The sequence below is a fragment of the Bombina bombina genome, chromosome 7 (assembly GCF_027579735.1).
Source record: "Bombina bombina isolate aBomBom1 chromosome 7, aBomBom1.pri, whole genome shotgun sequence".
Taxonomy (NCBI): Eukaryota; Metazoa; Chordata; class Amphibia; order Anura; family Bombinatoridae; genus Bombina; species Bombina bombina.
Genome location: NC_069505.1, coordinates 524,679,185 through 524,696,066, shown reverse-complemented (window position 1 = coordinate 524,696,066; position 16,882 = coordinate 524,679,185). Strand labels below are relative to the sequence as shown.

At 37.8% G+C, this 16,882-nt stretch overlaps 1 protein-coding gene across 1 annotated transcript in view; it reads right to left on the bottom strand.

The window, feature by feature from the left end:
- SAE1 (SUMO1 activating enzyme subunit 1) overlaps positions 1-16,882 on the bottom strand; it is a gene marked incomplete in the record, with an annotated part of 154,229 nt that overhangs the window by 45,473 nt on the left and 91,874 nt on the right. Inside the window, 1 exon segment of the mRNA XM_053721822.1 lies at positions 7,258-7,363. Within this exon segment, the coding sequence (XP_053577797.1) occupies positions 7,258-7,363 (106 nt within the window).

Genomic DNA, 16,882 nt, shown 5'->3' with positions numbered 1-16,882 from the left:
TATAAAACAGGAAAGGGATATAAAAAGATATCCAAGGAATTGAGAATGTAAATCAGCAATGTTCAAACTCTAATCAAGAAGTGGAAAATGAGGGGTTCTGTTGAAACCAAACCACGGTCAGGTAGACCAACTAAAATATCAGCCACAACTGCCAGGACAATTGTTCGGGATGCAAAGAAAAACCCACAAATAACTTCAGGTGAAATACAAGATTCTCTGAAAACATGAGGTGTGGCTGTTTCAAGATGCACAATGAGGCACTTGAAGAAAGATGGGCTGCATGGTCGAGTCGCCAGAAGAAAGCCATTACTACGCAAATGCCACAAAGTATCCCACTTACAATACGCCAAACAGCACAGAGACAAGCCTCAAACCTTCTGGCACAAAGTAATTTGGAGTGATGGGACCAAAATTCTGCTTATTGGCCACAACCATAAATGCTACATTTCGAGAGGAGTAAACAAGGCCTATGGTGAAAGTTACACCATTCCTACTGTGAAACACGGAGGTGGATCGCTGATGTTTTGGGGATGTGTGAGCTATAAAAAGGAAATTTGATGAGAATTGATGGCAAGATGAATGCAGTATGTTATCAAAAATACTGGAGGAAAATTTGCATGGGACGTACTTGGACATTCCAACATGACAATGATCCTAAACACAAGGCCAAGTTGACCTGTCATTGGCTACAGCAGAATAAAGTGAAGGTTCTGGAGTGGCCATCTCAGTCTCCTGACCTCAATATCATTGAGCCACTCTGGGGAGATCTCAAACGTGCAGTTCATGCAAGACAGCCCAAGAATTTACAGGAACTGGAGGCTTTTTGCCAGGAAGAATGGGCAGCTTTACCATCTGAGAAGATAAAGATCCTCATCCACAAATACCACAAAAGACTTCAAGCTGTCAGTGATCTTAAAGGGGGAAATAGACGGTATTAAGAACTGGGGTATGTAAACTTTTGATCAGGGTCATTTGGGTAGTTTCTGTTGTCATTATGATTTAAGAAGAGTAAACACAGTTGATTGATAATAAATGGCTTCAACCAAACACTAACCATGAGTGAAAGAAAAGTTTTTGTGTTATCATTCATATTCTCAAAAAAAAAAAAAAAATGGCCAAGAAATTATAAATTCTGCTAGGGTATGTAAACTTATGAGCACAACTGTATATGCATTTGTGATTGGCTGATGGCTGTCACATGATACGGGGGAGTGAAAATAGACATAACTTTGAAATTTGTCAGATTAAAAAAAAAAAATCTACTACTCATTTAAAGTTCAGACCAAGGATTATTGCATTGTGATTTCATTATCCGATTGTAGTTTATACAAATCTGCTGCATTTACTGATGCTTTATGGGTCGTCATGTGCTAACAGGCAGCAATTTGTATGACAGCCTATTCTTGTCACATGCATCAAAGCGTTTAGAGGGACAAATACTAAATAAACAAATAATACTAAGTAAATGCTAGAAAGATTAATTACATTTTTTATATTTTAGTTGATAATATGCAGCTGATTTTTTTAAATTTATTATATTAGTTGTTTAAATATCGGGGGGGGGGGGTGAAAAGTAAAGTTTTAGTGTGCACAAAGCAATGGGCGCCGCCTTCTTTTCCTTCTCTGCTGAGGCCAATCAGGGAAAGTTATAAATGTGTTACTAGAGTGTGCATCCAATGACTGTGTGGAACACAGCGGTGTTAAAGTGAATATAAATTTTGATGCTGAAGTGCCCGGTTTTTAAAAATTTGATTAAAAACAGGGGCACTTTAATTCATCAAAATTTACATTTCACTCGTGTTGTGAAAAAAAAAAGCTTACCTTTTAAACTTGACAGCAGCTCCAGCTTCCTCCGGTCGTCGCAAAGCCATTTCTGATGTCAGAAATGATGGATCGGTCATCCTTCAATCACGGCTCCTCCCCCCCCCCGGGGGAATCTGTGTCTGATTCAACGCCGTGATTGGAGGAAGCCGGATTCCTGATTTTAGACCCAGGAAGAGGCTTTGCGATGGGTGGAGGAAGCTGGAGCGGCTGTCTAGATTAAAAAGGTATGTTTTTTCACAACAGGAGTGAAATGTAAATTTTGATGAAGTAAAGTGCCCATTTTTAAAAACGGGCACTTTAGCATCAAAATTGACATTCACTTTAATCCAGAGCTCTAAAATTGCACTTCGAGCCCATAATTTTCAGAATTCAATTACAAAAAAGGGGGACAAAATAAATACTTAAACTATATTGCAAAGTTTTCATTTTACTAAACAAAAAAAAATGTTATATTAAAATCTTCCTTTACAATGACCCTTTAAAACAAAAAAACAAAAAAAAATGTACCTTTCCGTTACTGTAAACAAACCACTGATCCTCCACCCTCATCATCTTCTGTATTTTGCAGATTGATGACAAATCTGGCTTCCTCCAATCGTTGCGAGCCCCCATTGGTGTCCAGCTTGTGGGGTACGCAACGATTGGAGGAAGCTGGATTCGTCATCCATATGAAAAATACTGTTTTATTACTGTCTGTTTACAGTAGCGAAAAGGTAGGTACTTAAAAAAAAAAAAAAGTTTAATGAATTAGTGCCCCTGTTTTTAAAAGGACATGAAACACAAAAACTTTCTTTCATGATTCAGATAGAGAATACAATTTTAAACAACTTTCTAATTTACTTCTATTATCTAATTTGTTTCATTCTCTTGGTATCATTTGTTGAAGGAGCAGCAATGCACTACTGGTTTCTAACTGAACACATGGGTGAGCCAATCACAATCGGTATATATATATGCAGCCACCAATCAACAGATAGAACCTAGGTTCTCTGCTGCTCCTGAACTTGCCTAGATAAACCTTTCAGCAAAGGATAACAAGAGAAGGAAGCAAATTAAATAATAGAAGTAAACTGGAAAGTTGTTTGAAATTGTATTCTCTATCTGAATCATGAAAAAAAACATGTTGGGTTTCATGTCCCTTTAAGAGTATTTTTAGATACTGGGTTTTAAATAGTTAAACTTACAAACACTTTAATTCCCTTAATATATTTGAAGGTTTCTATCATGTCACCTCCTTCCCTTCTATCCTCTAAACCAGAGGTGGGCAACTATCAGCCTTCCAGATGTTATGGACTACATCTCCCATGAAGCTTTGCCAACATTATGGCTGAAAGAGCATTATGGGAGATGTAGTCCATAACATCTGGAGAGCCGATAATTGCCCACCCGTGCTCTAAACTATACATATTTAGAGCATAGAGTCTTTCTTTGTACGTTTTATATTTTAGACCCTGTACCATTTTAGTAGCCCTCTTTTGGACAGCTTCTAGTTTATTTATAGCTTTCTGAAGATATGGTCTGCAAAACTGTACACAATATCCCAGATGAGGCCTAACTAATGATCTGTAAAGTGGTATAAGAACCTTACTATTTCTGCTACCAATACCTCTCCCAATGCAACCAAGTATTCTACTGGCCTTCTGGCGCATAAAGTCTACCGAATTTTAAATAATCTGAAATAATTATTCCCAAGTCCCGTTCCTATAGTCAGTTGAGACTATAATTGGCCTTTGGTATTTTGGATCCTATATGCTTAATTTTGCTCTTGGTAATATTACATTTTAGATCCCATTTATTTTCCCAGTCCTCCAGTTTTTTTAATTCATTTGATCAACCCCTCCTGGAACATCACCAATGTTAAAAAAAAATTTGTATCATCAGCAAACAAGCAAATCTTCCCCTTAAAGGGCCAGTAAACCTAAAAAATAATGTTATATAATTCTGCACATAGTGCAGAATTATGTAACATTATATTAGTGTTATTGTTATAAAACTTAATATTCCCTTTGAATTTTTTTTAAAATATGGCTGTTTTTCAGACCCACTCTCTGTGCTCTTCTGAGCGGGTCTGTTTTTATTACACAGCGCATCGGGCCAGCTGTATAGTCACAGCCCCGCCCGGCCCGACCGCGCCATTACACTAAGTGCAGCTCGCTCCTGCTGTCAGACAGAGAAACAGCCATATTTTAAAAAAATTCAAAGGGAATATTAAGTTTTATAACGATAACACTAATATAATGTTATATAATTCTGCACTATGTGCAGAATTATATAACATTATTTTTTAGGTTTACTGACACTTTAAGCCCACTTCCAATATCACTAACAAAACAGGCCCAAGAACTGACCCTTGGGGAACACCACTAGTAACAGACCCATCATTTGAATCTACTCCATTAATTGAAACCCTCTGACATCTATCCTTAAAAGGCCATGATACCCAAATGTTGAAATACTTGAAAGTGATGCAGCATAGCTCTAAAAAGCTGACTAGAAAATATCACCTGAACATCTCTATGTAAAAAAGGAAGATATTTTACCTCAAAAGTTTCTCAGTAGCCACATCCCATTGTAAAGGACTTCTAAGCAGCGAATCAGTATGTCTGTCCTGGGACAGGAAAAGAAGCGAGCTTCGTGAACACTCATCTTATTTCCATATTCAGTTTAAGGAAGTTTACTATTAAAAAATCTCATGAGATCACAATAAAAGAGTTCATGACCTCATCACTGTTGGTGCTGAAAGGCTGCTGTTCATTTCCTCATTTTTTTATTTATTTTTTACCTGCAGCTGGGAAGCAGCTGAATTATATATTTTTACACAGCACTTACTCTGCTGAGCGGAGGAGATTGTGAGGTAAAATATCTTCCTTTTTTACATAGAAATGCTCAGGTGATATTTTCCTGTCAGCTTTTTACAGTTATACTGCATCAGTTTCAAGTGATTTAGCATGAGTATTAAGTCCCTTTAAGCCAGCCATGTCAAATGCTTAGCTAAACTCTAGATATTCAACATCTACGGCTCCTCCTTGGTCTATTAAATTTAGTTACATGGTCAAAGAAATCAATTAGATGTGACATCAATTAGTGTGACATGATTTTCCAGCAGTGAAACCATGCTGTCCTTTGTCTTCAAAGTTGTTTGTCTGAAGGTAAGACACAAGTCTTTCCTTCAAAAGAGCCGTCATTAATTTCCCTGCAATTGAGGACAAACTGAGTGGCCTATAGTTAGCAGAATCTTCCCTACTACCATTTTTTTAGAAGAGGGACTACATTAGCAATTTTCCAACCTTCTGGAACAACTGCTGCTGTTAACTGTGACTGATTAAAGTGAAAGTCTATTCAAAATTAAACTTCCATAGATAGGACATGCAAATTTTAAACAACTTTCCAATTTTTTTAAAATTAAATTTGCTTTCTCTTTGGTGAAGACTAAACCTAGGTAGACTCATATGCTAATTTCTAAGACCTCAAAGGCCGCCTATTATCTCTATTATCATTTTGATAGTTTTCACAGCTAGACAGCGCTAGTTCATGTATGTCATAGATAACATTTATCACTGACTGGTTAAAATGCAAGTCTATCAAAAGACGTGAAATAAAGGGGCAGTCTGCAAAGGCTAAGATAAAAGTTAATCACAGAGGTAAAAAGTACATTAATATAACCGTGTTTGTTATGCAAAACTGGGGAATGGGTAATAAAGGGATTATCTGTCTTTTTAAACAAAAATTCTGAAGTAGACTGTCCCTTTAAATAAATCGGCTAATGGGGCCCATTTATCAAGTTCCGTATGGAGCTTAAAGGGCCGTGTTTCTGGCGAGCCTTCAGACTCGCCAGAAACACCAGTTATAACCTGTCCGCCTGCTCTGAGGCGGACAGAACTGGCGTGAAATTAACCAGATCGAATATGATCGGGTTGATTGACACCCCCTGCTGGTGGCCGATTCGCCACAAATCTGTAGGGGGCGGAGTTGCACCAGCAGTTCACAAGAGCTGCTGGTGCAATGCTGAGAGGGTATTGTTCTCTGCATTCAGCGATGTCTGTCGGGCATTATCCGCTGATCGGATCATATAGGACAGGCATTTAATAAATAGGCCCCAATGGATCAAAGGTCTCTTATAACCATTTGATAATTATTATCTAGATTCACGGATGTAATTACTTTTATTTTTGATAAAGTCTTATAAAGTATATTATATATATATATATATATATATATATATATATTATATTATTAAAGGTTATAAAGTATATTAATATAACAATGTTGGTTGTGCAAAGCTGGGGAATGGGTAATAAAGGCGTTGTCTATCTTTTGAAACAATAACAATTCTGGTGTAGACTGTCCCTTTAAAGTAACATCCCTTAATAGAATCTCACTATCTTTACAATCTGTTGTAAAAGACCGATTCTCTTCTGAGCCAATGTGTTTGAATTTTTTATAGACTGTCTGTTTTTTGTCTTAACTGCATGTGCTACTTTTCTTGAAAACCATATTGGTTTTCTTTTGAAAACAAGGCTAATGCAGTGCATGGGTACATTTAAATTTTAAATATAAACATTTATGCAATATGCAACCATTAGCAAAAATGCTTCTAGCAAAAGTTATTGCTGTTTTTAAGCGTCATACGCATGTATGCTGTGACGGTCCATACAAGAGGATTCAAACACCACACCTCAAAAATTCAGCTGTATGACACAAATTAGGTTTCCACTTATGCAATACACACTACAGCAAGCTCTCTGAGAAGGTGTGTTGTTTGAATGCTGGTACATAGGCCTTCACAGCAAATGTGCATATTCCACTTAAAACATTAATAACTTTCACTAGAATCATTTTTGCTAATTAAAATATATTGCATAAATGCTTCAATTTCAAATTGAAATGCACATGTACACATTTAAATTTGACCTATCCCCTTTAAAGTGGTTTATTTTTAATTTGTTTTAATAAACAGAAAGTTCATGTTTTTGAACAACATGTGAAGTAAAAAAATTGTGATACGCATTAATATAAAATGCGAGAAAGTAAATATGACTACCAAACTTTTTTTTTTTTAACGTAAACTTTAATAAACTAAATATACATGTAAATTATAATATAAAATATATTTAAAAAATGTATTCTCTATATATATATATATATATATATATATATATATATATATATATATATATATATATATATATATATATATATATTTATATATATATATATTTATATTATCTATCTATCTATCTATATCTATCTCTATATCTATCTATACACACGGACAACATACCAGTACATTTTTTTTTTAGAGTATAACATGGACATACGATACATGTACAGCAAACAAAACAAAAATGAAAAAAAAAAAAAATTTCAGCTGCAATAGAGAAAATAAAATAATTAAAATTGCCCTTTAACTTTTAATTGTAACATTTTTCTTACCTTGCATAAGGAAGAAATCACTGGGCGTCTTTTTTAGAGAAGATTTTGCTTTCTCGCTGGTCCAGTCAATTTCCAGGGCCGCCTTCAGCTGACAGAACTGTACTTTCTGACAAGGACAAAAAGTATAAAAGTTTTAAAAGCACAATGGGAAAATCGTAGTTCCTGTTCCCCTCCCATACTAACTGTCAAGCTACGAGCGACCGATTCTGTTCGCCTAGTGCAGCTCCCTCCACTTCAGAGAGAGAGAGAACCTTGATTGGGGCGTTACAATGTCACTGTTGGATAATGAGACTGAATGTTCCAGCATTTCAGGACATCATGCCCCAGTTTTCTCATTTACCTTTTTCTTTTTTTAAAGCTTTTGCTAACTTTCCAAAAAATATTTTTTGACAACTGATGGTAATTGGGGAAAGCGACTAATTACATATTCTGATGTAATGGCAACTAGAAGCATCTTGCAGTATTGTGGCCCGTTGGGTTTACTCTCAGCCTCTAACGCCTGGCTCCTGATGTCCTACAAATTTAATAAGTTATTAAAAAAAAATAAAAAATATTTAAAATAGATGTGGAAGTCTACACTAAAAAGAAAACAAATTCAGCAATATCAAGGCATTTGTAGTTGCAGCATGTGTGAAGCTATAATTTCCTTGATTCTCTGCTACTACAACCCAAGTGACAAGCTACCCCCCCAACCCTCTGTATCTTCAACCTGTAGACTGTAAGCTCTTTGTAGAAGGATTTTCCATCTCCTTTATTAGTTTTGTTTAGTCTTTTATGTATTTACCACAAATCTGTCATTGTAGACCCCTACTTTTCTACTCAGCGCTACTGAATTTTGTGGCATTATACAAATAATGATATGAATCCTTAGCAAATTAAAAGAGAAATACAATATGTATACATAAAAAGTATTACATTTATCAGCTTTAAAACTCCCCTAGCACGTTGGCACAAGCAGGACTTCCCTAGCACGCTAGCAGAGGCAGAGCTTTGTTCTCTTGGTATTCCTTGTTGAAAGCTAAACTTAGGTAGGCTCGCATGCTAAATTCTAAACCCTTGAAGGCTGTCTCTTATTTCAGTGCATTTTGAAAGTTTTTCACAGCTAGAGGGCGCTAGTTCATGCAGGCCATAAGGTAACATTGTGCTCACTCCTGTGGAGTTATTTATGGGTTGGCACCGATTGGCTAAAATGCAAGTCTGCCAAAAGAACTGAAATAAGGGGCAGTGGTTTAGATACAAGGTAATCACAGAGGTAAAAATGAGATTAGTAGACGCTGTATGCGTTTCAAAGCCTTCTATTCTTGAGTTACACTGCCGTCATTCTCAATCCATTTTTAACACCTAAACTGCCAGCAGTAATGTATTTAGCTTCTTTGCAGCCATAGGCAGTAGGACATTTGCCTAAATTTTTCATATATTTCTCACAACCAGAGATTTTGGAGGGGTCATACGCTCCCACCAGAAATCCAGGGATCATGGATTTGCTAATAAAATATTTGGATACCAAAGCATTGAGAAGGCATCACACCATAGAACATACCACACCCAAAACCAAATTCTGATGTCACAGGCACAGGACCTAGTTGTGTTGCATAGGTGTAAGGCTATGCATGAACTCAAATGCTCTTTTACTATCTTAAAGGGGCATTCCAGACAAAGATTAAAGGGCCATGATACACAAATGTTAAAATGCTTGAAACTGATGCAGCATAGCTGTAAAAAGCGGACTAGAAAATATCACCTGAACATCTCTAGGTAAAAAATAAAGATATTTTACCACAAAATGTTCTAAGTATTCAAACCCCATTGCAAAGGACTTTAGGCAGCAAATCAGTATGTCTCTCCCGGGATAGGCAAGGGAGTGAGCCTCATGCACACTCGTGTTATTTCCCTATTCAGTTTAAGGAAGTTTACTATGAAATCTCATGAGAGTTAAAGGGGCAGTAAACCTCGAAAATAATGTTATATAATTCTGCACATAGTGCAGAATTATATACCATTATCTTAGCCAAACTTTACGCAACATAATATGGCCGGTGAAATTTGATTTAAAAAGAGGGTTTTTCAGACCGCTGGTCTTGCTCTACCGAGCGGGTCTGGTTTCCCCCCTGAGCGCATCTGGGCAGCTGTCTAGTCACAGCCCGGCCCGATCGCGCCATTACACTCAATGCAGCTCGCTCCCGCTATCAGACAGAGCAGGCGGTGGTCTGAAAAACCCTCTTTTTGTTAATCAAATTTCACCGTCAATATTATGTTGCATAAAGTTTAGCTAAGATAATGTTATATAATTCTGCACTATGTGCAGAATTATAAAAAAATGTCCAGGTTTACTGCCCCTTTAAGTGAAATCTCATGAGATCACAGAAAAAGAGTTCATGACCTCAGTACTGCTGATGCTGATTGGCTGCTGTTCATTTCTTCAACAAAAATGTTTACCTGCAGCTGGACAGCTGTTGAAGTATAACTTTTTACACAGCACTTACTCTGGTGAGCTGAGGAAACTGAGGTAAATATCTTCCTTTTTACATAGAGATGCTCAGGTGATATTTTCCTGTCAGCTTTTTACAGTAATGCTGCATCAGTTTCAAGTGATTTAGCATATGAGTATTATATCCCTTTAAATGCACACAGATTAATTACACCTTTGAATAGTAACATATTTGCGATATACATGTATTGGCAAAAAATGCTTCTAGTAAAAGTTCAGTTATAGGGCTAGATTTATCAAGCCCTGCTCTTCACTTTAAAGGCAGGTTCGCACAAGCAAACCTGCCGCCACAATTTATCAAGCAGCAGTCATTAGACCGCTGCTTCCCTACTCTGTTCTCCGCCTCTTAGGTGGAGAATTTAAATCTCCCCAGTCTCTTCCGACCAGTGAGACTGACAGCTCCTGCCCGCGCATGATTTGCTGTTCGCGGGCAGTGTTGTGCTTGAGCGCAAAGGAGCGCACGTGTGCAGCATTAAATTTGAACATGAATATGTCTGCCCCTGATTGATAAATTGAGCTCTTAGTGTTAACATTTTTCTCTGCACGTGCATGTGAGGCATAGCTAGATATTCTCTGTGCGCCAGCATTCTAAATACTGCAGCTGCTCAGAGCACAAGTGGGGATTGCATCATATCAGCAATTAACAAATTAAGTCATTACAAGCACCTTAGGCTCTCTGAGCAAGTGCTGTGTTTAAAATGCTGGTGCACAGTGCATACTTAAATACACTTTTGAAATATCTAAAGCTTTTATTAGAAACATTTTTGCTTGAACATGTTTATTACAAAAATGCTTCTATTCAAAACAAATGCATTTATGTGGATTCCAATTTTGGAATGTCCCTTTAAGGAGCAAGACTTAATCTTTTTAAAAGGGTCATAAAACTCATTTCTTTCTTTCATGTAATTAACAAGAGTCCATGAGCTAGTGACGTATGGGATATACATTCCTACCAGGAGGGGCAAAGTTTCCCAAACCTTAAAATGCCTATAAATACACCCCTCACCACACCCACAAATCAGTTTTACAAACTTTGCCTCCAAGGGAGGTGGTGAAGTAAGTTTGTGCTAGATTCTACGTTGATATGCGCTCCGCAGCAAGTTGGAGCCCGGTTTTCCTCTCAGCGTGCAGTGAATGTCAGAGGGATGTGAGGAGAGTATTGCCTATTGAATGCAGTGATCTCCTTCTATGGGGTCTATTTCATAAGGTTCTCTGTTATCGGTCGTAGAGATTCATCTCTTACCTCCCTTTTCAGATCGACGATATACTCTTATATTTACCATTACCTCTGCTGATTCTCGTTTCAGTACTGGTTTGGCTTTCTACAAACATGTAGATGAGTGTCCTGGGGTAAGTAAATCTTATTTTCTGTGACACTCTAAGCTATGGTTGGGCACTTTATTTATAAAGTTCTAAATATATGTATTCAAACATTTATTTGCCTTGACTCAGAATGTTCAACTTTCCTTATTTCCAGACAGTCAGTTTCATATTTGGGATTATGCTTTCAATTATCATATTTTTCCTTACCTCAAAAATTTGACTTTTTTCCCTGTGGGCTGTTAGGCTCGCGGGGGCTGAAAATGCTTCATTTTATTGCGTCATTCTTGGCGCGGACTTTTTTGGCGCAAAAATTCTTTTCCGTTTCCGGCGTCATACGTGTCGCCGGAAGTTGCGTCATTTTTGACGTTATTTTGCGCCAAAGATGTCGGCGTTCCGGATGTGGCGTCATTTTTGGCGCCAAAAGCATTTAGGCGCCAAATAATGTGGGCGTCTTATTTGGCGCCAAAAAATATGGGCGTCGCTTTTGTCTCCACATTATTTCAGTCTCATTTTTCATTTGCTTCTGGTTGCTAGAAGCTTGATGTTTGGCATTTTTTTCCCATTCCTGAAACTGTCTTATAAGGAATTTGATCTATTTTGCTTTATATGTTGTTTTTTCTCTTACATATTGCAAGATGTCTCACGTTGCATCTGAGCCAGAAGATACTACAGGAAAACCACTGCCTGCTGGATCTACCAAAGCTAAGTGTATCTGCTGTAAACTTTTGGTAGCTATTCCTCCAGCTGTTGTTTGTAATAATTGTCATGACAAACTTGTTAAAGCAGATAATATTTCCTTTAGTAAAGTACCATTGCCTGTTGCAGTTCCCTCAACATCTAAGGTGCAGAATGTTCCTGATAACATAAGAGATTTTGTTTCTGAATCCATAAAGAAGGCTTTGTCTGTTATTTCTCCTTCTAGTAAACGTAAAAAGTCTTTTAAATCTTCTCTCTCTACAGATGAATTTTTAAATGAACACCATCATTCTGATTCTTTGGACTCTTCTGGTTCAGAGGATTCTATCTCAGAGATTGATGCTGATAAATCTTCATATTTATTTAAGATGGAATTTATTCGCTCTTTACTTAAAGAAGTACTAATTGCTTTAGAAATAGAGGATTCTAGTCCTCTTGATACTAATTCTATACGTTTGGATAAGGTTTTTAAAGCTCCTGCGGTTATTCCAGAAGTCTTTCCTGTTCCTAATGCTATTTCTGCAGTAATTGCTAAGGAATGGGATAAATTGGGTAATTCATTTACTCCTTCTAAACGTTTTAAGCAATTATATCCTGTTCCGCCTGACAGGTTAGAATTTTGGGACAAAATCCCTAAAGTTGATGGGGCTATTTCTACCCTTGCTAAACGTACTACCATTCCTACGTCAGATGGTACCTCGTTTAAGGATCCTTTAGATAGAAAAATTGAATCTTTTCTAAGAAAAGCTTATCTATGTTCAGGTAATCTTCTTAGACCTGCTATATCATTGGCTGATGTTGCTGCAGCTTCAACTTTTTGGTTGGAAACTCTAGCGCAACAAGTAACAAATCGTGATTCTCATGATATTATTATTCTTCTCCAGCATGCTAATAATTTCATCTGTGATGCCATTTTTGATATTATTAGAGTTGATGTTAGATTTATGTCTCTGGCTATCTTAGCCAGAAGAGCTTTATGGCTTAAGACCTGGAATGCTGATATGGCTTCTAAATCAACTCTACTTTCCATTTCTTTCCAGGGAAACAAATTATTTGGTTCTCAGTTGGATTCTATTATTTCAACTGTTACTGGTGGGAAAGGAACTTTTTTACCACAGGATAAAAAGTCTAAAGGTAAAAACAGGGCTAACAATCGTTTTCGTTCCTTTCGTTTCAACAAAGAACAAAAGCCTGATCCTTCGTCCTCAGGAGCAGTTTCAGTTTGGAAACCATCTCCAGTCTGGAATAAATCCAAGCCTGCTAGAAAGGCAAAGCCTGCTTCTAAGTTCACATGAAGGTACGGCCCTCATTCCAGTTCAGCTGGTAGGGGGCAGGTTACGTTTTTTCAAAGAAATTTGGATCAATTCTGTTCACAATCTTTGGATTCAGGATAAAAAGTCTAAAGGTAAAAACAGGGCTAACAATCGTTTTCGTTCCTTTCGTTTCAACAAAGAACAAAAGCCTGATCCTTCGTCCTCAGGAGCAGTTTCAGTTTGGAAACCATCTCCAGTCTGGAATAAATCCAAGCCTGCTAGAAAGGCAAAGCCTGCTTCTAAGTTCACATGAAGGTACGGCCCTCATTCCAGTTCAGCTGGTAGGGGGCAGGTTACGTTTTTTCAAAGAAATTTGGATCAATTCTGTTCACAATCTTTGGATTCAGAACATTGTTTCAGAAGGGTACAGAATTGGTTTCTAGATGAGACCTAATGCAAAGAGATTTTTTCTTTCCCGTGTCCCAGTAAATCCAGTGAAAGCTCAAGCATTTCTGAATTGTGTTTCAGATCTAGAGTTGGCTGGAGTAATTATGCCAGTTCCAGTTCCGGAACAGGGGATGGGGTTTTATTCAAATCTCTTCATTGTACCAAAGAAGGAGAATTCCTTCAGACCAGTTCTGGATCTAAAATTATTGAATCGTTATGTAAGGATACCAACGTTCAAGATGGTAACTGTAAGGACTATATTGCCTTTTGTTCAGCAAGGGAATTATATGTCCACAATAGATTTACAGGATGCATATCTGCATATTCCGATTCATCCAGATCATTATCAGTTCCTGAGATTCTCTTTTCTAGACAAGCATTACCAATTTGTGGCTCTACCGTTTGGCCTTGCTACAGCTCCAAGAATTTTCACAAAGATTCTCGGTGCCCTTCTGTCTGTAATCAGAGAACAGGGCATTGTGGTATTTCCTTATTTGGACGATATCTTGGTACTTGCTCAGTCTTTACATTTAGCAGAGTCTCATACGAATCGACTTGTGTTGTTTCTTCAAGATCATGGTTGGAGGATCAATTTACCAAAAAGTTCTTTGATTCCTCAAACAAGGGTAACCTTTCTGGGTTTCCAGATAGATTCAGTGTCCATGACTCTGTCTTTAACAGACAAGAGACGTCTAAAATTGATTACAGCCTGTCGAAACCTTCAGTCTCAATCATTCCCTTCGGTAGCCTTATGCATGGAAATTCTAGGTCTTATGACTGCTGCATCGGACGCGATCCCCTTTGCTCGTTTTCACATGCGACCTCTTCAGCTCTGTATGCTGAACCAATGGTGCAGGGATTACACGAAGATATATCAATTAATATCTTTAAAACCGATTGTTCGGCACTCTCTAACGTGGTGGACAGATCACCTTCGTTTAATTCAGGGGGCTTCTTTTGTTCTTCCGACCTGGACTGTAATTTCAACAGATGCAAGTCTCACAGGTTGGGGAGCTGTGTGGGGATCTCTGACGGCACAAGGAGTTTGGGAATCTCAGGAGGTGAGATTACCGATCAATATCTTGGAACTCCGTGCAGTTTTCAGAGCTCTTCAGTTTTGGCCTCTTCTGAAGAGAGAATCGTTCATTTGTTTTCAGACAGACAATGTCACAACTGTGGCATACATCAATCATCAAGGAGGGACTCACAGTCCTCTGGCTATGAAAGAAGTATCTCGAATTTTGGTTTGGGCGGAATCCAGCTCCTGTCTAATCTCTGCGGTTCATATCCCAGGTGTAGACAATTGGGAAGCGGATTTTCTCAGTCGCCAAACGTTGCATCCGGGCGAATGGTCTCTTCACCCAGAGGTATTTCTTCAGATTGTTCAAATGTGGGGGCTCCCAGAGATAGATCTGATGGCCTCTCATCTAAACAAGAAACTTCCCAGGTATCTGTCCAGATCCCGGGATCCTCAGGCGGAGGCAGTGGATGCATTATCACTTCCTTGGAAGTATCATCCTGCCTATATCTTTCCGCCTCTAGTTCTTCTTCCAAGAGTAATCTCCAAGATTCTGAGGGAATGCTCGTTTGTTCTACTAATAGCTCCGGCATGGCCTCACAGGTTTTGGTATGCGGATCTTGTCCGGATGGCATCTTGCCAACCATGGACTCTTCCGTTAAGACCAGACCTTCTGTCACAAGGTCCTTTTTTCCATCCGGATCTGAAATCCTTAAATTTAAAGGTATGGAGATTGAACACTTGATTCTTGGTCAAAGATGTTTCTCTGTCCCCGTGATTAATACTATGTTACAGGCTCGTAAATCTGTATCTCGAGAGATATATTATAGAGTCTGGAAGACTTATATTTCTTGGTGTCTTTCTCATCATTTTTCTTGGCATTCTTTTAGAATACCGAGAATTTTACAGTTTCTTCAGGATGGTTTAGATAAGGGTTTGTCCGCAAGTTCCTTGAAAGGACAAATCTCCGCTCTTTCTGTTCTTTTTCACAGAAAGATTGCTATTCTTCCTGATATTCATTGTTTTGTACAAGCTTTGGTTCGTATAAAACCTGTCATTAAGTCAATTTCTCCTCCTTGGAGTTTGAATTTGGTTCTGGGAGCTCTTCAAGCTCCTCCGTTTGAACCTATGCATTCATTGGACATTAAATTACTTTCTTGGAAAGTTTTGTTCCTTTTGGCCATCTCTTCTGCTAGAAGAGTTTCTGAATTATCTGCTCTTTCTTGTGAGTCTCCTTTTCTGATTTTTCATCAGGATAAGGCGGTGTTGCGAACTTCTTTTGAATTTTTACCTAAAGTTGTGAATTCCAACAACATTAGTAGAGAAATTGTGGTTCCTTCATTATGTCCTAATCCTAAGAATTCTAAGGAGAAATCGTTGCATTCTTTGGATGTTGTTAGAGCTTTGAAATATTATGTTGAAGCTACGAAATCTTTCCGTAAGACTTCTAGTCTATTTGTTATCTTTTCCGGTTCTAGGAAAGGCCAGAAAGCTTCTGCCATTTCTTTGGCATCTTGGTTGAAATCTTTAATTCATCTTGCCTATGTTGAGTCGGGTAAAATTCCGCCTCAGAGAATTACAGCTCATTCTACTAGGTCAGTATCTACTTCCTGGGCGTTTAGGAATGAAGCTTCGGTTGACCAGATCTGCAAAGCAGCAACTTGGTCCTCTTTGCATACTTTTACTAAATTCTACCATTTTGATGTATTTTCTTCTTCTGAAGCAGTTTTTGGTAGAAAAGTTCTTCAGGCAGCGGTTTCAGTTTGAATCTTCTGCTTATGTTTTTTGTTAAACTTTATTTTGGGTGTGGATTATTTTCAGCAGGAATTGGCTGTCTTTATTTTATCCCTCCCTCTCTAGTGACTCTTGTGTGGAAAGATCCACATCTTGGGTAGTCATTATCCCATACGTCACTAGCTCATGGACTCTTGTTAATTACATGAAAGAAAACATAATTTATGTAAGAACTTACCTGATAAATTCATTTCTTTCATATTAACAAGAGTCCATGAGGCCCACCCTTTTTTGTGGTGGTTATGATTTTTTTGTATAAAGCACAATTATTCCAATTCCTTATTTTATATGCTTCGCACTTTTTTTCTTATCACCCCACTTCTTGGCTATTCGTTAAACTGATTTGTGGGTGTGGTGAGGGGTGTATTTATAGGCATTTTAAGGTTTGGGAAACTTTGCCCCTCCTGGTAGGAATGTATATCCCATACGTCACTAGCTCATGGACTCTTGTTAATATGAAAGAAATGAATTTATCAGGTAAGTTCTTACATAAATTATGTTTTTCTTTTACTTTCCAAATGACTTCTATGATCAATTTCTCTTCATTCTCTAGGCACCCTTTGTTGAAAAGCAGGGAGGTAGGCTCAGGAATGTGCACGTGGATGA